Raw genomic sequence first — 25,025 nt, 5'->3', positions numbered from 1 at the left:
AGTAATTGGGTTGATTTTTAAACAAATAGGCAAGTGCTTCCAGGGAGTAAGCTTAAAATTGTATTTTGAAATGACAAATGAATGGTAAGGTAAAAAGAAAAACTATGGAACATGCAAGCATGCTACCCACTTAAAAAATCAATATGAAAATGTCGGGACTGAGATATATTTGTACGATTGCTAAAATGAACTTCCATTGTAAATTAATGTGCATAGGAATTGTAACAAGAGTATATTCTGAATACCCTTATTTCCCTTGTTTTTTCTCCTAAATAGTATGTGATGTGTATTGTAGTAGAAAGAAATTTCATGTGCCTGCTACAGATAAATATTATAAATTAAAGAATATTGAATAAGTAACATTAGGGTACAAAAGAATGTATATTAAGGACTCAGTATGGAAAAGGATTGACTTCTAATGAACTTTTTCATGTGTTTTCTCATTTAAAAGTGAATTGGCAGGCCATGGGCAGGAGGCCAATTAATTTATAATAAGTATTAATAGTTTCAATTAACTTGATCAGCAAATGCCAGGACCAATTTTGGGGGCATTGAAAGGTCACTGGCATAAATTTTTAGAAGTCATCTGAGATTAAATTTCAGGATTATAAATAAATATTTGCTATTGACTTTATATGATATGATCTAAGAATTAATGAGTCAATTTCTACCACATATTCAAAATTCTTAATACCTAATAATTACTTAGTCTGTTTGCTAGACATAAGAAAATTTGAATTATACTGTTAATACTGGAATGTCATGTGAGTAACAAAATTTTTAAGAGTCAGTTATCAAAATCTTTCTCTCCTTGGTCATGACCTCATTTCCTGAAACATGACTGACTGGTGAGGCACTGACAGTCCTGGCTTTAGAGATGCTTTACAGAAATTAAATGACTCTTTCTTAGTTTTATTTATTCGCCAACCCAAAAGGCTTCACAGTCTCACTTGTGCTTTAAGGCAAAAGGTATTTCATTGTGGTCATTGGGGCTAAATGTAATTATCTGAAAAAGATTTGGGGGAAAATAATACAATTCAATCATCTCTCAAAGAGTAAGTGTATGGATCATCATTACCTTATATACTTGTGTGTCCTGTTGTAACAATAGAAAAGAAATAATTTATGAACTTCTAATAACGGTTAGATGAATGAAAACTCAAGAGATATGGGGATGATCAAAGGGGTGGGTTGCCATGGAGAGGAAATAATATGAGAAGCATCAGCAGGAGCTTTTAAGAAACCAAACCAGTATTCATTGAAGCATATAAAATATAGCACACTGCGGTTGCAAACAAAAACGATTCTACCATTTAAGCCTCTATGTGCCAGAATCCAACTCTGTGATTTGAAAGAAAAAAAGCATATGAACTGCTGTCCCAAAAATAAAAATAAAAATATACATGTATTAGCAATGTGACTGGCAAACATTTGAGATGAGGGGGGAGGAAAAAAAGCTCACACAGCGTCATCAGCCTGGCTGCAAAGCGTATTGTATCATGGCAAAGGAAAACCAGGAATGGGCTGCAGCACTGGAAAACCAAGCTGCCACACAGCACCTGCACAAGCCACACTCTCTGCTCATTAAGCCTAAAACAGTGGTCTTGGGATTCTAAGAAGACGGAGTGATGGAATAGCATTGGAAAGGCATCGTTGGTAAGCTGCTGGAAAGATCATTTGCAACAAAATACATGCAAATCCTAAGAGAGACACACCTTCCTTGGCAGAGGAAGGGATTTTTACTTCTGGAGACACCTCCGTGACCTCTTTTACACTTTTCTGCTGTGGGGCCCCTGCTGGGGCACTCTCTTCGGGAACTATTTGGGCCTCCGCACTAGACTCCAGATGGCCCTCACTGAGGCCCTTGGGTTGGTCTGAGGCCTGGGCCGCCCCACACTCTTTCCCAGGAAGAGTGGCAGGTTTCTCTTCCTCAGCCTCTGGACCCTCTAGCGTTTCTTCTTCTTAGGGATGAAAAAGATGTTGACATCATGACCACAGAACAATACATGAAACACAGAAATATAATTCAAGGAACACTTTCAGCTCCATTATAATCACCTCAGGAGGACCTCTTTTACCATTCAGATGAGCAAATTAACATTCTAATGCAACGCCCATTACGTACTGCTTGGAAAATTATTATGTATAATCTGCTAATAGTGATGCTTTTACAAATCTCATTAAAAGGCTATTTACTTGAAAACTTGAGAGCTGAAAGAGTTTTATTGTTCTATTACCCTTAGTGGAAATGGCAGTAAGTTGAGCACATGTGAAAAGCTTGCTGGAAATAAGAGATGGTGCTGCTGGATAACAGATGGTTGTGAAAAGATAGATGCGCTGATGTATTGAAAAAAACCTTTAAATTTGTTAGACACGTGCTGTTTTCTCCAATGCAGGAAGCCCCTACACAAGAATTTCTGATTGCTTGACGTAAAACAAGCCAACTTCGCTAAAGAAATCCTCGGGAATAAAAAAAGTCTGGTCTCAAAATAATATCCAATCAACTATCTTTATAGCTTTATCATGAAGTCCATCAAAATGATTTAAAATCTAACTTATTTAGTATATCTAAGATGAAAGACGACCTAACTCAATTTATTTTACCTTCATTGCATTATATGATATTGGAGAATGTAAAAATTTTCAAGGAGTAAATAAAATATTTCGAAAAACAAAGTCCAGGTGAAATCTAATCTTACTATTTAGAAAAGTCTACCTCTGGGATACAGCTGTTATTGCTGATATTGCTTAAATCCCTGAAATCTCAGTAATGTAGCTCTTTGACACTACTAGAAAGAAAATGTGTATATTAGCTGTAAAGTTTTATTTCTGCAATTCAAAATAAAACCACCAAGGAAAGATAATTGAGAGGCAACCAAATGACCAAAATAGTCCCCCAGAAGATGTATATTTGCATGGGAAAATGTTAACAATTAAAATGTAAAAATCAAACTTATGAAGGCCATGAATTATTGTGTTCATTTGTTTCTCATTTATACCTCAAATGCCAGTAAAATAAACCTCATTTTATCACTTAAGAAATTAAAGGGAAATATGTAAGCTGTTTTATAGTTCTGCTAATGGAAGACTCTCATGAAATTCCTAGGAAACAATTCTACGTTGTTTAAACGGCCCTGTGAAAAAGACTACAGATGGAAAGGCAAGGAATATTCTTTTAGGAGAAATAATAAAACCCTTGAGGGAAGAGAACTACTTCATCGATTTCCTCACATTTAGCACTCAAACACTTTCATTTTTGTAATACAATTATGTAAGTAACATTTTAAAAATTCTGATTCTAACTTCCTATTAAAAGAATTTTTATAATGCCATAGAATTAGAGATTTTGATTACAGCTAAGAGCCTTTTAATACAGCTGGTCTACTAATGTCATCTTATTGGATGAAGTCCAATCAAGTTAATTTACATGTTTTCAAAATCCATGTAACTTTTTAGCGTTCCATTTTCTCATTTTGTATATACCGTGTTTATTTCTGCTACATCTATTCCATAATTCATATATTTGTCTGAATTAAGTTCACATTATTAGAAGAACTTAGTTTCACTCAGTATGGGTTCTATTTCTCTGTCAGAGTGTCTGAGCCACGGGTGCCGCTTGTCTCCCACAGGACCCTGGAAGAAGTTTATCATCGTGAATGTAGTTGGCGAGCTCTGAGCTTCTTCCTCATTGCTTTGGAACTGTCTGTCCTTATAGAAAACATTGTCCCATACGAAAATAAACTCTTCACTTCAGCAAATTACTTTTCTCTATTTGAAAATAATCTCTTCACACCTAAGCAAAAAACTTTTTAGCTCTAATTTTTTTTTCTTTATAAAACGACCTGGTTAGAATGAGACATTGTAGCCCACTGCCCAATTGTTTCAGCCTCACTGCAGCCAATTATATGCTGGGGTCTCCCAGCTTTGTGAGGCTGGAACCACAGAGACTTTGAATATTTCCTTCACTTGAGTCCAGCTCTACTGACGCGAGCCAAGATTTAGTCACCTGGAGGAGCCTCTGTAGTTTCTGTGGGAAATTAAGTGATTTGGAGAAATAAATTCATTCCATAACATTTATTCTGCCTTAAATGGATTCCTCAGCCTTTCTGTTAAAGAGCTATCATCTTAATGTAGCACAAAAAGAAGGCTTATTCTATGTATGTGTGGTCCTAGTAACATTATGTATCCAAGGAGAATAAATTACATTCAGTGTCACCCTCTTTAGCTTGGATAAGAGAATATATTCTTCCCTGGCTGATCTATCTACAGGGAGCAGAAAGGAGTTGTACTTTAATTGAATTTTTTTGTTTCCTCTCCCTTCTCCCTTTTTTCGCTTCCTTTTGTGGAGTAAAGATGTAGAAAAAGGAAGTTCTCGAATGCCTCAAGTAGAGCATCTTGTATATAAATCGTTGAGACTTTTGGATGGACACAGCTATATAGGGACTTCACTTTCATGTGGAAAAAACAGGCTTCTGTCCCTCCCACCCCACAAATGAAGCACACTTAGTATGGCGCATGTGGTCAAAGCTGCAGGCTGGGGAGGAGGAGCAAAAGGGGACAATGCTTGGTTCACCTTTCTCCTGGCCTAAGTGGGCTTCTGCACTGGGCGCTGGGACATTGGGGAGCACAATAGAGGTAGTCCACTGTGAGCTGAACAAAGGATGCTCATAGTACTCCTCATCGGAATTGGAAGGGTCATCATCAGGCAGAGACACTGAGATGGAGGGGGCTAGGAGGCTATGCCTCCCCCCGCGGGTGGCAGGTTCATGGCTGGGGAATCTGTGTAGAGGACCCATTTGATCCACAGCCCCTTCATCTATAAACAGACACACAGGAAGAAACTGCAGGGAGAACTGGACAAGACAGACACAAGATCAGACAGACGAGACAAACACCTGCACAAGGACACAAAGGGCCGCGGAAGCAGCACAGCTGGATGGAGGGGAGTTAGCAAGACCACACTGCTGGAGGATGGGAGACAGCGGGTGCTTGAAGCTTCAGTCACCACTGAATCTAAACTGTCCCTTAAGAAATCTTGCCATTGATCTAAATGAATCAAATGCACTGACATCTCTACTACATAAGAGAAATTATCTATACATTCCCCTTAAACAAGTCAGAATAACTACAGAAACACCGGAATAGAAACAAAACACAACAAAACAAATGCATTCTTCAGAAAAAATTCTTTCAGCACATTAATTCTTCTCATGCTTATATCAACATACTTATAAGTTAAAAACGAAGAAAGTTGTTAGGATCTGATGCCTGTATGATTATGGGGGAAAGCAGTCCTGTGTGAGGGGCACAAACTTAATTATCTAGGATGCTCACATAGCTAGCATTGTGGTTAACTTAAGTTTTAGATAATGACTTGAACCAGAAAGTAATTTTTAATTTCAATCCTGTTAAGAAAAATCTACAATGCATTCTTCTGCTTTCCTGCCTTGCTAAGAAGAGTGAAATGAGCCCAGCTCTTTCTCTGGATGCTGACTCCTGGGGGATACGGTGAAAGTACACAGTTTTAAGATAGTCCCTAGTAATACAAACTTGTTTTCTTGTGTTTTGCTTCTCTTTTGAAAGCTCAATAGAGATAAAATTACCTGAGAATTTCTACAAAGTTGACTTTGGATGCATTGAGATTTTATTCTACGCAGTTCCATTTGCACTGCTGGCTCCTGGTTGCTTTTATATTTCAACTCCCTTGCTGCCTATTTCTCATTGAAATACTAAAAGAACTGATCTCATTTCTGTTCTTTCTTGTGTCTTGGTTTGGAAATCTGTTTTATTTAAACATATTTCCTTAGATATGTAAGTGCAGATCAATCTGCTTAGCATTGGATTCTTGTATATTTCAATGAGCAATAATTATTAAAGATGATGACAATGAACAATATTTGGCTTCTGACGTGGTGCAGACGCTACATCTTCAGGTCTATGTGGCAAGTTACTAAATTTGCTAATCACTATTTATTTACTTATTTAGAGAAATAATTTTAAAATTTCTTAACTCTCAATAAGAAGAACAAAGTCTGTATAGTTTTTATTTCTATCAAAATTTAAGCAGACAAAATTATAGCATGAATCTGAAAATGCACTGTATTTTTAGGGCAGTAACTTATTCTTAGCAACCAAGAGCTTAAAACTGGAAATAAGTCTGAAATCCTAAGAATACTAAAATAACATTTTGTAGAGAGAATACTTTTCATCTCTTGAGCACGTGATTTACTGATTGTCCCACGGCAGTTGTTTCTGGATGGGTGCACAGAACGTTTTCAGCCACGATGCCTAGTATGTCATGGGATAGCAGAAGCCTAAGATTACACTTGATAGTCTTAGTTCAACTTGGATGATTTCTCAGCTGAGAAGATAATTGGCTGAGACTGGTCTAGAACACTGGCTGAATCTTAAGCCCTGGGCTTGTCACCTGTCCCAGCCATTCATATTTCCTCCAGCGACTCTCTGGGGCTGTAAAATCCCCATGTGTGCAAGTTACCTCTACAACTTCTAACATGTCCAACAGATTGCAAGGACAATCAATGAGTGAAAATGGCATATTCACTTCTCTGCTTTTCAACATTTATTTTCTGGGAAGGAGAGCAGCCTACAGTATAAAACTGAAAAATTTAAAGCTGAGAGCTGGTAGTTGGAAGGCAACTCTCCTTCGGTGTTTTAACCTTTTGAAGATTTTTGCCTCCTCCTTCTTGTTGCTATTGTTCTTTTCTGAAAGTGTCCAAATGTGAAAGCAGCCCAGAGTCTTGCTTCAGATCTACAACATTTCAAAGAAACAGTATTTTCTATTCTGAAAACTTTGACTCTAATCAGAGAACAATGAAAACAAAAACTTCAAGGGCCCCAGGGAAAAAGTAGCTTCTCTGTAGTATTTGTCTGGCCCTCAGCAATTTCAAAAGACATGCAACTTCAGAAAGAATGTCGGACAAAGCCCAGTCCGCCCTTGGTACTCAGACCTGTGTGCACTCCAAGTCTCTGTTTAGGACCCATGAGCCTGAGGGCCATCTACATCACAAACCCCAGAGATGTGTCAGGGAAGTGACGCTCCGAGGATCATGGAAGTGATGCTTAAAGGACCAAGGCTAGCTAAGTCCAGTGCGCTTGGTTTCAACCAAGAAGATAGAACACAACAGATCTTCGTTTACTACAAAATTGTGTACGGTAGGTGCTCTTAGCTCATATCCAGTACAGGCGGGATACATAACAATTACAAATAAGTAAATTATAAATGAATGAATGATTTCTTTGGGAGTGGTTTTTAAAAAAGGAAATTAGTCCAGTAGCTTGCAACATACTTTCCTTGGAAGATCACCTCACTTTCACAGTCCTACAGAAAGAACCTAGATAAGAGGCAGCTTAAGGGATGTGGTGCGGATGTGTTTGCAGGAAGTGGGATTTGGATTCGAACTTTGGATAAGCCACTTGCTAGTCACGACCTCCTGGGCAAGCAATGGAAGTGAATATTATCTATCTCTGTGGGCTGCTGGCAGGATTAAACGAGCAGATATCTGAGAAAGCGCCAAGCACAATGCTGGACTCCACATATGTTAACATCTTTGTCTTCAATACACCCAACTGTCATGTACCTCTGCTCCTCCCTTTCATTTGACGCATCAAAGCTAGACTGGAGAGATTCAGGAAAAAGTGAATTCATTTCATAACAGTTTTACTATCTAAGGTCAGGATTGAATGCCTTCTTTTACCACAAGTGTGCATGCTTTTGGGGACTCTGCTTTTGCCACAAAACATTCTATTTCATTTAATAATGTGACATTTTAAAGGACAGAGGAGCCTTATGAACCTTGGACTTTTCTAGATAGTTCTCTTGCATCACGATAATCTTTAAAAGTGAAGCTTACCTGGTTTCAGTGGAGGGATACATTTTCTGTAATTAGCTTTCATACAGATTTTTTTTTAAAAAGCATTTGAAAATTTATATTGGGTTCAAGTAAGGTTTGCCATGCAAAACCCAGCCTGGCTGTCAGCCTGCTTTGGTACAAATGAGTAGTCACTTTTAGGAGAGTCTGAGTCTCATGGGGTATCTAGCAACTCAGTGATTGTTCTGGTACCACAGCTCTGCTCCACAGCCTATGGTGGAGGCAGCTGGCTCCACTTACATTGTTCTCCGCCATTACTAAGCCCTTTCCATTCTGCAAGCTTTGGACTGAGGACGCCTCAGTCTGCCACCTGTGTTTGCTGCCCCGGAATGATATGGAGGGAAAACTGCTTTCAGATGAACAGTTATAATGTCACTACATCACTGACGCAGGAAAACTCCACCCTAGGATTCTGCAGCAAGCGTAAGAGGGCAGAAGGAGTCCTGGTTCTGTTTTCAGGCAATTTCACTGTTCTTGCATGGGCTTCCAAACTCTAACAGTTCAGTCTAAATGATAACTACTATGGTTAGGCCAAAAAGAAAAAGATAAGTTTGAAAACATCAGAACTAGGACAGTATTTGTCACTGTACCTGGGTTTCCTTTCTAAGAGTGCCACTTGTTTGGTTTTCTCATCAAATTCACTTTGTTTCCAAGCATAAGCACATATTCTGGGAATTATTACCATTACACCCATTATAATAAATGAATATTCATAAGTGTTAGTAATTAACATCTTAAATTATTTTTAGTAGAAGCTTTCATGCTTCCCTTTTGGGAAAGAACAGCTTTGAAAATGTTTGATAACTAACAAAAAGTAAGCATAGCCTCAAAATCATTGAGTAACTCAACTTAATCCAAGAGCTTTCTGATACTTGCGCAAACGGACTGGACTGTGGTAGTTGCTATGCCTTTAGATGAAAGTTGCTTTGAGGGCGTGTTGAGGAGGGTAGAGATGTCCTGGAGGAAAGCCTGCCTGCTTTCTTTCCACCCGAGTTGCCATGAGCAAAACAGTAATGGGATTTTGGCTGGGTCTTTAGAAACCAACTGGTTTGACAAATCAAAGAGTTGGATCCTTTCTTGTGACTTTTTACTAATTTATTTTCTGATAAAATAAAGCTTAAAAAAATAATTTGTTATACATACTTTAAGAGTGGTTTAAAATAAAAGAGAGGGGCTAGTTTGATTGTCTAGACCACGTCTCTTTCATCTATTTAAGGTGAGAATATTACCTAGTCTTTTAAGATTTTATTTTTTCTTTTTCTCCCAAAGTCCCCTGGTACATAGTTGTGTATTTTTAGTTGTGGGTCCTTCTAGTTGTGGCATGTGGGATGCCACCTCAGCATGGCCTGATGAGCGGTGCCATGTCCGCGCCCAGGATTCGAACTGGCGAAACCCCGGGCTGCCAAAGTAGAGTGCGCGAACTTAACCACTTGGCCACGGGGCAGGCCCCTACCTAGTCTTTTAAATTAGTGAGGTACAGTTTGTAAAATACATACTTTTTTTCATATAACAAAAAAACTGGTCATCCTTTTAAAAGCAAATCATTAGGCTCTTGTATAATTTAATGCTTTCTTTTGAAAAAGTAAAAAACAATAATTCAATAAAAATACAAGTTTGGTTTGAAAAATGTTAAGAATAAAATATCTTTGAACTACTTTCAATAGGAAGCAAGTTGACATTTCCCCCAAATATACTGAAACAGCTTGGGGAGAGCAACCCTGAAAAATAAGGGAACGGTTGCTCTGGAAAGTGACACCCAACTTACCAAAATGTGACAGTGATTCTATATTTAACTATATTTTCCTTATGTCCCTGACATCACCCTCGAGGAAGCAGACTGGGCCAGTTACCAGGTGGCGGGAGGACCTCACTGCCCTTTCTGCTCTAGTTCTCATTTAAGAGTAAGACGAGTAAATTACTTGACCTCTGCTGACTGTGGAGTCAACGTCACACCCCTCTCTTGCTTAAGAGGATTCTCTGACTCTTGACAGACTTTAAGTAGAGGCTCAGAAACATTTTCAGTGACCTGAGGGAAGTACAGCTGTCACAGAAGGCTTCCCATTGCGTTCAGAGCGAAATCCAGGCCCCTGGACCCAGAGGGTCACTGTTTACTCTCCAACTCCTTTACTATCTACCCCTTCCCCACTACCCAATAGCCGAGGGACTCCTTCAGTTCCTAGAACACTTCATGCTTTTGCCTCCCTGAGTGCCCTCGCACATCCTTGTCCCTCTGCCCAAAATGTCCCTTTCTTCCACCTTTGTTTGGCCAGCACTTCTTCATGCTTCTGGGCTCAGCCCCTTACCTGGGCCCTCCCCATCCAATAGAATAAGATTGCCCTCCTTTTATCTTAAAGATCCTTGTTCTTTTCCTTCCTGACACTAATCCAATTTGAAATTGTTTGTAAGCTTATTTACCGAATTTCTGACCTCTACCAGACTGTGTGCTCCTTACAAGCAGGGAGCATGTCTGTTTTGTTCACTAGTGTATACCCAGATTTTGAAGAATACCAGGGACATCGTAGGTGTTCCAAAAATATGTGCTGAATGATGGATGAGCATAAGGCCAAAAAGAATCTTTCAAATCTATGAATTAAAAGATCAAATCACATTTTTCAGGGAATTAACTAATAATCAGTGCCTGTTATGACACTGATTATATTCACTGATTATAGTTCCCAAATTTTCTTTTATTTCTTAGAATAATTTAGTTTGTTTAACATTATTTCAGGCAGTAAATTAGAAAAAAGGACTCAATTTGAGAAAGAAAACCCTCGCTAAAAAATGTTTAGGTTTATGAATCTGTGACAAAAATAAATTATATTTATTGACAGTTTATAGTTCAACAATTTAGGAAAATGTGTATCTAGGAAATCAAAGAATATTTTAAATAAATTATTTTTTAATTATTTTATTTTAATTATAAACTATAAAAGGACAGTGATTCTTTCATGACATTATTCAATTTTTTCTTTTTATTTTTTTTTTATATTTCCTTTTTCTCCCCAAAGCCCCCCAGTACATAATTGTATATATATTTTTGTTGTGGGTCCTTCTAATTGTGGTACATGGGACACCACCTCAGCCTGGCCTGATGAGTGGTGCCATGTCCGCGCCCAGGATTCGAACTGGTGAAATCCTGGGCTGCCGAAGCAGAGCCCGTGAACTTAACCACTCGGCCACGGGGCCGGCCCCTGTTATTCAATTTTTAACACAGTAAAATGATCTCTAAAAGGGACAACAAAAGGAAAAATAAAGAAATAAATAAATGAATAAAATGGAACAGTGTTAAAATTCTGATTTTAGTATATGAAAACTAAACTATATTGAAACGACAATTGAGTGGTAGTTCTCTGCCTTCTCCGGTAACTCTCAAACAATACACAAAAGTTAACTGATCTAAGTCAGAGGACCAATAATAGTTTGCTTTTAAATAGTGACTTTCATCTCAGATCCTGAATGCATGTTCTTCAAAGACATCCCTCTGTTTTATCAAGGAGAATTGAAAGCTGACAGGCTTCCACGTGAAGTAAATGCATAAACAGATCCACGGACAATAACAGGTCTCAGCAGGAAAGAAGGCATGGTCTCAGCTCCCGGCTCCCTGCTCTCAACATCAGCCTCATTCACTGACTTCTCCATTTATTCATTAATATTTATGGAGAGTTTGCCGCAGGCCAGGCCCCGAGGAAGGCCTTGGAAATACAACAGTGAGCAAAACAGAGACAATTCCTGACAATGCTTCCAAAAGGAAATGTTGATTTCATCAATAACCTTTTGTTCAGACACTTATAAGATAGGATTGTATCTTCTCTGTCACAACATTGTTCATTAAACAAACTGGTTCTCTGTAGTTATTCCAGCAATTTAAAGACAAAATTATCTTTTCCTTTATGAAGGAGATTTTTCTTGTTCTATTTACCATATTCCTCTACTCCTGACTTTAAGTAAGGAAATAACTATACACCCATTTGAAGTCTTTGTTTCTTCTTGACTATTTGAAACAGACAGCTCCCAAGCTGAGCCACATAATAACTCACAGCAGAGTCCAGCGCTGTGAGTTGGTGTTTATTTACCCTTTATCTGAAGGCACACCTCAAAAAGTCCCATAGGCCTTACCTTCCGCCACAGCGACGGTCTGTTCTGAGGCTGGTGATGGGGGTGGAGAAGGAGGCAGGTTAGCTGTCTCTTCAGCTGCTAAAGACCAAACAATGGAAAAATGAGACACAAAAATTCATTTTATTAGGCCAGTAGATGTGTATGCAGTCTTATCATCTGTAAAAAGGCCTCTCTACGAAATGTAGAAAAAGATTCAATAGTAAGCTGCACTTGACTCATTTTTAACCTCATTACCTGTTTCACATATTTTTGAAAACCTAAAAAGAAAGAAGAGCATTTAATGTTCTCAAAAACATCATCTTATCTTCTCCATAAAAATGGATTAGAGATGCTTGCGAAAAGTCTATCATTAATCCCATTAATTTGTGTCTGCCTGTCCAGTTAATAAAATATTTTATTCTGGTCCTAATCTACTATATTCAAACACACACAGGCAAGCATTTTAGTTTGGATTTGGCTTGACTGGCTGAAAAAATATTAGAACTCTCTATTGTTGGACTTCTTGATCTGGAAACAAATGCTATCTTGATCATTCACAGCTGGTATTGGTGATGTATTTTTTTAAACATTTTCGCCACTGAGTCCACTATCAAAACCCCTCTTCTGTATGTATTCTCAGAAAAGAAAAATGAAGCTGTCTCAGCCTGATGCAACCTTCAGACAGAAACCCTATACTAGTGGGAGCTGAGCAATCTTCTGGCCTTGGCATGACATGTGAAGGACCAAAGAGAAAGGCTCTAAAACATATGATTCATTTACTGTTAACTCTAAGATTTTCTCTGCAAGATACTTACCTTCTTTATGACCACTCATGTGAAGGTAAGGGATTTCAAAAGGAAATATTTATTAGTCAAGGCCAGTGGTAAATCCATTTTAAAGATTATGTGAATTTCAGTTTCATAAAGCAGTTAGTAGAAGCAGCTTTAGGATGACGGGTGACTTGTTAGATCCTTTACCCTGTGGACTTCTACATGGCACATTTTAAGGTTTCAAATTTAAAAAAGGGAAGGGAGGAGTTTCTTTTATTTCAAAGAATAGAAGGGAACTCCAGACAGAAGGTTAATGTTTTAGATAAGATATTTTTTCCCCGCTTTATTTTAAGAGAAAAATAATCCTGGTAATTAAAGACCATTTTATTGAAAATAAGGAAAATATTTTTAATTATTATTCTAGGACAGCAGCATTTTTTTATTTCTTAAATTTCAATAGACAGGTGAAAGAGTACTGATCAGAAAATCAAATATTGAGAATACATTAGAGTGAGAGAGAAAAATGGATATGTACTATTTTTAGGCTTTAAAAACCGTACCTTTCTATGGATTAATTTATTTCACAGGTAGTGAAATAAACATATACATTGAACTTAAGAGAGTTTCCTTTCTTGTTTCTCTGCATGTATATACATCTACATCCATCTATCCATCTATCTGTCTATCTATCTATCTATCTATCTATCTATCTATCTATCTATCTGAGAGTAGGGGCAGTAGGCATTTGGCTGAGAATGTTTTCCTTGGCAAGCACCATTACATTACTTGTTTGGCCCTGGATGGCATTTGATTTGTGACCAAGAGAGAGAGCAATGCTATCTCAGTGCTCTTAAATGAACCAAGGGAAGACTAGAACCTCCTGTGGGATACAAAGTCACTGATGAGTGTAACAAAGCCCTGGCTATAGGTTTTTGTGTAGCCAGCTCAGGGAGACCCAAACAAGACTACAGTATAGACAATCATTCACCAAAACCCATAAAGGGAAACAATCATCTCAATTAAAGTATTAGTACTTTTCCTTACAAGTGGAAGCCAGAGCATCAAAATGCACTTGCTTTACTTTTATAATAACTATCTCCAGTGGTCTGGAAATGAAAAATTGAGGGCAATATAGGGGCAAAGGCTAACTATAAGCTTATCACCCTAAAGACTACCCCAATACCACAATGAGCCTGTTGAGAAAGGTAAAAAGAGGTCCCAGTGCATCCCAGCAGTGGTGTTTGATGAATGTCACAAGTAAGGATGAAGCAAGAGATATAGCCTGTCTTTGAACGTGAAGACGCGATCTGAAGATCGGGGTGCAGCAGACAGAGGCCCTGCCCTGAGGGTCTTCCTCATTTACCTAAAGGCAGGGCTGCAGGTTGATCTTTATGCTGGACTTCCTTCTCTTGTTCACCTTTCAGGACCGCTACAGCCTCAGCCGTTACTACTTGAACTATCCTTGCAGACACCTCCTCTGTAATGAACAGCAACAAAAGAAAATAAAATAATGAGATGTCTAGAAAAAGTGGCAAAGAAGAAAAGTAATGAAACAATGCAGTCGATTAGAATTTCATGTTCTGTCTTCCCCTCCAAAAAAGTACAATAGAATTTATTAAATTGCAGATAAAACACAAATACATATATTGTAACTGAAAGAAAAAGGAAAAGAAAATAGAAAAGAAAAGGAAGTGCATTCTGGGAGCTAAGCAAAATGAACACAATGAAAGAAAAGTAATTAATTCATATGGCAGTTTATTTACTTATTTTTGCTGAGGAAGACTGTCGCTGAGCTAACATCTGTGCCAATCTTCCTCTTTCTGCCTCAGGAAGACTGTCCCTGAGCTAACATCTGTGCCAGTCTTCCTCTATTTTGCATGTGCATCACCGCCACAGCGTGGCTTCATGAGCGGTGTGTGGGTCTGTGCTTGGGATCCAAACCCACACACTCCGGGCTGCGGAAGCAGAGCGTGTGAACTTAACCACTATGCCACTGTGCTGTCCCCAGTATGGCAGTTTATTTCTAAAAAGCTGTTTATACAAATAGAAATAATTTTCTGTACCTAGTAAAAACAATTCAAAGAGAAGAGAAGATTCATTTTGGATTTAATTCAAAATATGTTTTGTAGTTTTCTTACAACTTGCTGGAAAAGAGTTATTAAAATAAATTTCTGTGTTGATTTGCATAAATATCATGATTTAAAACCTAAAGAAGATGCTTCAAAATGTGAATTTGTGATTAAACAGCATTATCCAGGATGAGTGTGAACAAGACCGACTGAGAAACACCTGGGAAGATCAAGTTTGAATGACAAACATGGGAATGAGATATCAGATGGTCTCGTCCTAAAGAGCTACTACTTTCTAGAAAGCAGATGTTTTAAGGATCATTAAGGCCATATGATATATACCTACCAAGTCAGTGCAATAGGTTCATTTAAAAAAAGAGGAGTTCGTCATTAAAATCATGAGTCTATGAGATGCCAGATAACTAGCTTTTGTACTGAAATGGCATCCACTGCAGCATAAAAATGCTAATTTGATGTAACCTAGGCAGAAAAATATTCAAGGAATGATGTTCCACATAGCAACTAGAAATAAAAGAAGCCTTTTGAGATTAATAATAGATTCTAGATTAGAAATAACTTCTACGGAATTTAACTTTTCATCATCTTTATAGAAAAACATCTAGCATACTCGGAAATAAGCCCACTTACAGCCCTAACAGAAACAAGCTGTACTGGACAAGCGGGGTAGGGAGGCGAGATTTGTTCTCACAAATTTAGTTAAGATTTTAGAATAAATATTGCATTGAAATTTGATATGGTTCGTGATCAGAATTCGCACATTCACAAGCAGGTCGGGGGTCAGCCCGTTTTCACCTGGCTCACTTAGATTCAGCCTCTCGTGGAAAGCTTTCCTCAGCCACCCGGGACGACAGCACAGGGCGTAGGAGGCAGGCTCTGGGGGTGAGCAATCCACTCGGACAGAATTTATCTGAATTTTAAAAGCTGGATTACCTGATTGAATATATTTGCCTTTGTATATTTGAATTCCTAATTTTTTAAAGAGCCACTCGACAAATGACCTATGCATCGTCTTAAGGAAAGCACTGTCACGATTCTCATCTAGAGAGAGAAGCAGTCACAGCAGTAGATGCAGTACTTTCAAACTATTATGCTGCTCACTATGTGCCGAACGTTCCACTAAGGTGTTTGCCCTCATCATTTCAATAAATTATTTACTATTATTATCTTATTTTGCATATGAGGAAACAGAGGACTAACAGAGTTACACTGGAGAATCTGATACTTATTATAAATATCATACTTAGAATATCAATTTCCAAATAATGAATCAGACAATTATTACTATAAATTTCATATTTAAGACACCACTTTTCATATAATTAGGATATCGTAAAATGCCTTAGATACTAAAACTAAACTAAATGTGATTAAATATTTCTTTTATGTCTGAAGTATACATTTAGGAAGCTGGAGTCCTAATTCAGAGAGCAAGTACTGTTTGTAATATTATCAAGTATTGGAGACATCTACGAGCTATCTCAACGTGGATTTAATTTTCTGTAGCCCTTTTTGCAGTATTCTTTCCCACTGAAAATGTCACTTTAGGAGCACAGCTCTTCAGGGAATGTTGAGAGGAACCCCGCAGCAGCCTGGCTTCCTGGAAACATGGCCCTTCCTTCTCCTCTACTGCCCTCCCCACTGAGCAGCACAGCAGCCAATATTCCTTATGATGCTGGTGACTGTTAATGTTATTTGTTTCCTTGGAATAACTAACAAGAAGTCTGTTCAAACACTAAAATGGAACAAAAATGCTAACAAAATAATACTTTTATTTGTCAGTCTTATTGAGGAAATTGATCAATTTTGATCAATTATGGATCAATATTATTGAGTCCACACAACAACACATTTTCTGGATGAAAAAACTGGCAAAATAATGGAAAAAGGCAAGTACTGTCCCATTTGCACATCACTTTGACTTATATCAGTGTAGTACAAATATTTGATGTAATAGCAGGTTCTGGTGTCAGAAAACCTGGAATCAAATTCTGCCTTGATCTCTTACTAGCCGCAAGGAAGTGACAACCTCTCCAACCCTCAGATCACCACCCATAAAGGGAATAGAGGTGGTATTCATCTTTTGGTGTGTTGTGACAATTAAATGAAATAATGTGTATATCAAGTGCTTATTTGTCTTGCTGTCTTGTTATCATCTATGATCATTTCTTGATTGATAAAATGTAGTACAAGTAAAATTATTCCTGAAAAAGTTGTAATGTCTGGCTCCAGTAAATTTGTTTCATATATTTATATGCCAAGTACCTTTCATAAAGCAATTTTTTACACAATACCCTTTGCACTCTCAATTGAGTTTAAATTACCAAAGGAATTATTTTAGGTTTTGAGAATTGCCACATGCGTGTGTTAGTTTTCAATGAAATTTAGACATTTAAAAATGAATAGAATGATTTTTAGTACTTCTAGCTACAAAATTGGTTTATGGAAAATTGGGGGTAATGGAGAGGTGGAGCGACCACTGCAGAAATTGGGACATATATATAATCCATGTATCTTCTGGATCATTCCGGCATCTCCCTGTTAACACCTATAGAAAATTTTCTATTTCCCTATGGCACTTAGTACATTTTGCATGGAATTGTGCTGGTACACACGCCTCATCTCCCTTACTCTGTAAAGTTTCCCAAGTGAGGAACTCTCTGTCACAATGCTCAAAGCTTCGCTCCCTGAGCTCACTGATCTCTACCCAGATTGGACGCCCAACACAATTTTTTCAAAGGGTGAAAAATTAACATGAAAGGTCTTGTTCACGGCATTTACAGAAATTCAGAAATAATCTATGCTTGTTACTATATTTACTAACTTAGATCTGCCTAATTTATATCATTTACTGTATTCTTGTTGAAGTCATTGATGCATTTCGGAACAGTACCTGTTAAACGGGGTCTCAGATTCTTGTGTAACTATTGATGAATTTTCCAGGGTCTGAGAGTACTTAACATAAATTTGTCTGAATTGGGAAAATAATTGAATAAAAATAAGTATCTATTGGTTTATGTGAACAAATTACAACTGAGCTATATTATATTATTTCAGTCTTTTTGTTTGGGATTGTATTTAGAATAATTCTGACACAATGGAGAATTATTTTATATGTTGTGGGCTAATTAGATGAGAGCAGAGATGAACTTAATATAACAAAGGACACATTCACAAAAGGTGTAGGCCAAATGACACTGTGGCGCACTGTACAGACAGACTCCCAAAATACTCTAAATAGAGACGAGTGAAGGAAAACTGAATCATTGCTTGTCTCCAGTCAGCTGACAAGTCCAATCTAAATAAAATGCACTGTATCAGCCACTACTACGTTTCTTGTGAGCAATAATTTAGTTTTAGCAAAATAATATCATTTATTTTAGATGGTAAGTAGTACAACATTTGAATTTTATTGGTTTTGTTGTTTCAGAGGAAATTAACTTATACATGTGTTTGAGTTTCATAGTTGAATAAGAGCTTATGAATAAGCTAATTTTATATTTGAATATATTTAAGCAAAACTCATAAGAAAACAATTTAACCCAATCTTGGAAGAATTGATCATGTTTTTCTTTAAAAGAATTCAACAGATTTTAAGAGATGCTATTTTAGAATAATCATACAGGCTGTGTGGGAGCCAAGTTAATGATAGACTAATTTTTTTTTGGAAGAATAATATTGTTAAAATTTTTCAAATAGGAAATAACACATTTTCTAATATTAATTTCACAGTGAATTTAGGAAAACAGTTTAAGATTGTTCTGAGGGTTTCAATTGGTCTAGTCAATTAAAAATCTTCTTCTAAGCCAGGGATGAGCACAGAGATGGCAGCTTTCTCCAAGGAGAGATGGCCTTCTCCCAATGGAGACTTAATCAGCAAATCTCCTGAGTGAGCCTTGCCCTTAGAGCCTGGCTTCTGGGACAAGAGAAAATTCGCTCAGGGTATGGGTGAAGTTTAGGGAAGATTAACAGTAAATGTGCCAAACAAACACAGAAGACAGAGACAGTCATAAAATCAGACCTATAAAAATGAAAACATGAGTGATAATGTGTGTGATTATATATAATTTATTTGTTGATTCTACAAATACAGTATCTATTAAATGCCTCCATTCATCCATCCATCCATCCATTTGTCTACCCATCATCCAACCATCTATCATATCTTTCTATCTATCTAGGGGATTACTGTCTTTCACAGTGTACATTAGAGGAAGCTGAACCAATTTTAATTCAGAGGAATGTCAGTACTAACTGCAGCATTGTTACTCTCTAGTTATTTCATCCTGGAAATTTACTCAAACTCATTGTGCTTCCATGTTTCACTCACAAAATGAAAATAATAGTACCTGTCTTACAGATTGTTGTGGAGACTCAATTATATAACAGGCCTGGCACATCAGAAACTCAATAAAAAGAAGACATTCAAAGAGTTCTTCACCAAGGTGTCTTTATTTTCCCTAGTCATACACTCTTCTGAGTCTTCTACCTGAGTATTTCTACTTTAAAGAAAGAGCAAGAGTGATGGGCACTAAGAGTCCAGCCCAACTTGGCTATTATTATTATGAGCTTTGGATAACACAGTTAGTCCATGATCATCTACATTGATACTAGGGGCAGTATTTCTTTTTCCTAGACTAAGCTATAGGGAAATAAATACTGTCCTTGTTACGTATTATCTGGCTTCACACCCACTTCCCTGGCTGTGTAGGTCCTGGGCTACCATCTGCTCTAGATTCCTGCCAGTAAGTCCCGATTTAGGACTGTCTTCTAGATAGTGCTCCAAAGGGCATGATAACCCCTATGTACTCCTGAGGACCATTAGCAACATGAAAATTTCTTTTGAGGTAAGAGATTAAACTACATTTTAATTTTCCTTGCTTACTCTTCTATCTCCTTATGCCCTTTTCTGCTTTCTACTCTAATTTTTAACTTTTCTCCCCAAACATTATGTGTATAAAATTATAAATAGGACTTAGCTGTTCAGAAGATTAAAGATGAATCTAGATTACACATAAATTGGGAAATTATTATTCATTATACATAATTGAAAGGTAAGACTGATCTTCACAGCAGACAACATGGCACTTCTTACTATAATCTGAAATTTTGAAAGGCTCAGTTATCTTCCTTTTGAACATCTAAAGTTTTCTGGAAGTGGACATTTTTAGTTTATCTTAAAAACTGTCTTAGCTAAGGAGTGTGTGTGATATGTATTTTATTCTCTCTTTTGTTAATGTCAGATTCTCAATGTAATTGACTAACAGCAGGTTTCACATTGCTCTGAGAACCAGAATTTAAATGTTAACATATTATTTTACCAGCAGTGCTATTATGGCAATGAGACAGTTACTAGAAGTAATTCAAAAATATCTCATGATATGCTTCTAAAGTCAAGTCATGCCCAACCAAAAGGAATGACATCCTGGAACTAATCTGATAAGTGGATCTGCCTGTGAATCAGTTGGAAGGAAAACATTAAAAGCAACTTCTTTAAAACAAATTCATATCATAACCTCTAAAAAATGTTACTGATTACAGACTGATATAAAATAAAAGATTTAAAGATACAACTCAGGTAACAGAGCAATAGGTGATAACAGATTATCACTATATAGGTAAACATCTAAAGGTAAAAAGTGAAGTCTATCTTGAAAACTTATTCTGGGCAACAGAGATGGGTTCAGTATTCAGAAAAGAGTACCAAAGCAGTCCTTGGTAGATACCCTGAATTCTGAAAAGAAGTAACATTTAATTTTTTGATATTCGAGAAATAAATTGGTGGAAACATATTTGGGAGGTAAATAGGTATAAGAAACTAATTGAGAAATGCTCTAATCCACAGAAACCTACTTGATGATACCCAAAAGTATCATGTTAAGCAACCTACATTTCACCTAAGTAACGAATAAACCTAATACTGTGATACAAAGTTATTAAACAAGCTGATACACTAGACACTTTTATTTCCTCAATCAATATTATTGACGAAATTGATCAATTTTGATCAATTATGGATCAATATTATTAAATCCACACAATAACACATTTTCTGGATGAAAAACCTGGCAAAATAATGGATAAAGGCAACTTACTGTCCCATTTGCACATCACTTTGATTTATATCAGTGTAGCACAAACATTTGGTTCTGGTGTGAGAAAACCTGGAATCAAATTCTGCCTTGATCTCTTAGTAGCCACAAGGAAGTGACAACCTCTCCAACCCTCAGATTCCCCATCCATAAAGGGAATAGAGGTGGTATTCATCTTTTGGTGTGTTGTGACAAAGAAATGAAATAATATATATATCAAGTGCTTATTTAAATTACATACCTCTGTTTTAATCAGTTTTACTGTCTTGTTATCTAAGTCTATGATCATTATTTGATTGATAAAATGTAAGTAAAGACCCAAAAAATCTTGTTGTACATTGAGATGCTGTTGTCATTTTCCTCAGTGAGTACTTCCTTGTCTGAATGTTGGCTCACTGCTTAACCGACAACATATCAGGCTCGTGCCACTGATTATTTAAATTAAATGGTAAAGTAAATTTTACTCTACTGTTGTGCCATGTGATGCAGCATTTATATAACTGTTGAAGCCCTCTGGTTTTTTCCATGATGCTGATTCATGCTACACCACCGCTATGCTCTTCTGGTCACAGTATTTTATCACATTAAAATTTATAAGACAGTCTCAGGCCTGGTTTTTAGCATATATTTTTAGTTTATTTTGTTATATTAATCTCTCAATATTGTTTAGTTGATTTATAACAAAAGCAAGGGAGTTGAAACTTTCTCAGTGCTCTGAAAACTCCAACTTGCTCCTGAGAAATAGATGACATTGTTGGTACACACAGAAGTTTGATTTGAATGTGTACCCTTTAAGTTTTCATCAGGACCAGCTGCGATTACTTGAACATTCATAGGCTCTTGAACATTCATAGGCTCAACAATAAGACTGTGAACGAAAAATCCAAGCAAGTTGGCATATGCCTGAGAACATATTTTTGTTGATTTCTATCAAGTTGTTAAGCAAGAAGAGACACTGACAATAAATTCAGCCATATGGAATATAAAAGCCAGTAAACGTCTCTGCTTTTAAGAATAACGGGCATAATAATGCCGCATTAAAAAAAATGATAAGTAAGCCTACCGTACACTTGTGAAAGAAGGAAAACAAAACAACTTTAGACAGAATGCTCCTGTCAAGAAAAGGTTTTTCTCAGTAGGGTACAGAATGGTTGCCTAGGAAACCAATGCTAATTGCCCCTGCTGATGGAAACTAGTCAACAAGGAAACTACTGTGTAGCTGGAAGCACTCTGCTAAACAAATACCCTGGACAAATTCATAAAAACAGGGAAAGGACAAAAGTTCCTTCCTTCCACTCCTTGCTTAATTTGGAGAGTAAATGGTCTCTGAAACTATTTCCTGTAATCAACTGGCGATGAAGGAAACTAAAAGAGCAGATTGCTGGTTTTCTTTGTTTTTTGTTTCCCTGGCACCTGAGCATTAATTAAAGAGGCCAGTGTTGGCATATCCATCCTTAGTCAGACTCCGACTGATCTCAAACGGTCACCCTGTCCAATATTGCAGATGTAGATCTTTGCCTACCAGCTTTTTCTTCCAAAGATTTCTTCTAAAGATTTACCGATTAAAAGAAGGATAAATTTAACTTATGGGGAAAAATACATTTGTGGTAATGTTAGTTTATGGAGATAACTGCATTTAGGATATGGGATCTCAATTGCACAAAATTCGGTTCTGATGAGTAATTAAATTTAAGAGATTTTATATCACACCCACTATAGATCACAAAACTACGCTTAGTCATTATGGGGGATACAAAGATGAGTAAGATATAGTGTCCCTACATTTAAATTGTGCTTGAAAGTGGGGCAATCTCATTGAAGGACATGTTTTTTATTTTTGAAGATTTTCTTGTAATGGCCACAGATCTTGGCTGAACCATCCAGTCATTCACATGGTCCTCTTCTGAAATGCATTTGCAACCTGAATGGCCTAGGACTGGTAGTACGATTACAGGAGAATTTTCTCTCATTCTTTTTTTCCTATGTCAACTTACGTGCTCAAATCCACGATTTATTTAGACTGACAATTTAACCTACCCAAATGAAGTTTTTAGAGCTTGAACAAAAGTGGCCTAGCATTTAAATTTAGTAAAGGGGGAAAGTGAGTAAATTAAGATGGTTATCAGTGGAAGGATACCACAGGTTAAGGATTCTATATTATGGAGTCAAAAGTAATTAGAAAGGCAAGCACAGATCAGAAATAGTACCTACTGGGAAATTTTGTTTCTAATTTTAAGAGTCCAGCTGGAAATGGGAAAAAAACACACTTAAGCAGAAGAAATATAGTAAGCGAATATAGTCTAACTTTATACTTATCATATTCTAGTTAAAGGTTTTTGCTGCTGGTAGTGTTGGGGGTTTCCAATGTAGTAATGTGTGTATATGTATATTATTGCTTGTAGTCCATGTATTAAACATTTACTAATTGTCAGATTGTAATATTTTATTGATTCTAAATTAATTTGAGAAAGAGAAATTCCTTGGGGAATTTATCCCCCTAAAATTTTTAAATTGCTTTAATATCAATAAATTGAATAATCATTAAGGCACTGAGGGAATTGATAATGCTTTTAGAGCTTTGAAATGCTCGGGTTTGCATCTTGCCAAAACCGTTACGATTGTCCTACTCCTTGTAGACTTGTGAGAAATTGGATTATCTTCTGCATTGTCTTGAATACATCACAGTGTCAAAGGAATGTAGCATGAGACATTATTAATAACATTAATGGGAAGATGAAATAGTAAAACTAAGAGAGCTTGAATAAATTCACCCTTAGAAACAGTACCTCTGGGATAAACAAAATGCAAAATGTAGTGATGTGTGTGTAGACAAGCAGGCGTGTGCGCGTGTGGGTGTGTGAGTGTGTGTATGAGTGTATGTGCCAGCACTCATGCACATAAGGGGCTCTCCATGTTTTCAAAGTTTCGTTTGTGCTTGAGTATCTCAAAGGAGTTGGGCACCAGGAGCAAGGCTAGGATTTCATGTGGGGAAATCAATGCTTCTACAGTTGCAAAACCTAGGAATGCCTGAGACATAAGATACGAAGAAAAATGGAAAAATATTCTAGATTCTAAAAAAAGTCTTTGGACTGAACTTTTAAAATATAAGTTCTCCACATACCAGGAATAGTCTTTACTAGTTACCTCTAAACCTAACTATTCCTTCTAGGAGAAACTCTTTGCAAATTACCAGCTTAGCTACCTTTTGTTGCTCCTTCTATCTCATCCCCAGCATAGTAACTTAAGTAAATCTTTGGAGGCCTTGTGACCTTGAAGCATACAGAATTTAGGAACCATGTGATGGGAAAATCCGTTCGTACAATATATCACAGGGCACACTCCATCAGCACACTGAGACCAACAAGACTTCTGCGTAACTATGTTTTACTTAAACCACCAGTGCTACTAAGAATGAATGTGCAAATAGCACCATGTGACATCACCCTTATGTGCTTTTTTCTTAGCAATTTTCTCATGAACTATAAATGTTTTAAATAAGTGAATATCCATCTTCTATAACTGCCGATTTTATTTTTGTCACTGTAGCTATATAAAATATTGTCCACAAATATTCTCTTTATACCAACCCTGAAAGGATTCAGCAGACTTTAAGTCACTAATAAGTACGCTTGGTAATTCTTTATAATTTTCAAATTATAACTGAAAATACACAACCAGAGAACAATGTTTCAATAATCCTATAGGGAAAGGCACAAGGGAATTAATTACATTATGAAATTCTGAAAACTAAAATGCTTGGCGAAAAAAATGAAAATTGGGAAGAAAGATATAATTTTGAGCCATCTTTCTATTACTCTTTAGTCATTTTTGCTACATAAAAGCTCAGCCAAGACACAAGATAAAGAGAACATCTTCTTTGGAAAAATCCCAAACAAGTAAAATTGACGATAGCTAAAGACTCTTTTCCAGGACCTCTGAGTGGCAGCATCAAGAGACTGCAAGATCATTTTTTTTAACTAACAAAACAAGTGTCAAGTCCAATGTTATATTTGTACTTTGGCGCTATTATGATAGTAAAAGACAAAGACTTTAATAGAAGTTTTAAATTTTTTCATGCCAAAAATTATTCTA

General features: G+C 36.9%; 1 protein-coding gene across 50 annotated transcripts in view; it reads right to left on the bottom strand.

The window, feature by feature from the left end:
• Positions 1 to 25,025, bottom strand: part of MAP2 (microtubule associated protein 2) — a 301,478-nt gene that overhangs the window by 39,653 nt on the left and 236,800 nt on the right. For 26 of the 50 annotated variants that reach the window (XM_070270377.1, XM_070270401.1, XM_070270404.1 and 23 more), the window contains 2 exons: positions 14,118 to 14,231; positions 12,006 to 12,083 (listed from right to left, as the gene is read on the bottom strand). In XM_070270377.1, the coding sequence (XP_070126478.1) occupies positions 12,006 to 12,083; positions 14,118 to 14,231 (192 nt within the window). Of the gene's footprint in view, positions 1 to 1,715; positions 1,962 to 12,005; positions 12,084 to 14,117; positions 14,232 to 25,025 lie in introns of all 50 variants that reach the window. The other 24 variants (XM_070270406.1, XM_070270379.1, XM_070270368.1 and 21 more) reach the window with 4 other exon arrangements.

The sequence above is a fragment of the Equus caballus genome, chromosome 6 (genome assembly GCF_041296265.1).
Source record: "Equus caballus isolate H_3958 breed thoroughbred chromosome 6, TB-T2T, whole genome shotgun sequence".
In the NCBI taxonomy this organism is placed as follows: domain Eukaryota; kingdom Metazoa; phylum Chordata; class Mammalia; order Perissodactyla; family Equidae; genus Equus; species Equus caballus.
This window is presented reverse-complemented; position numbering and strand designations above follow the sequence as displayed.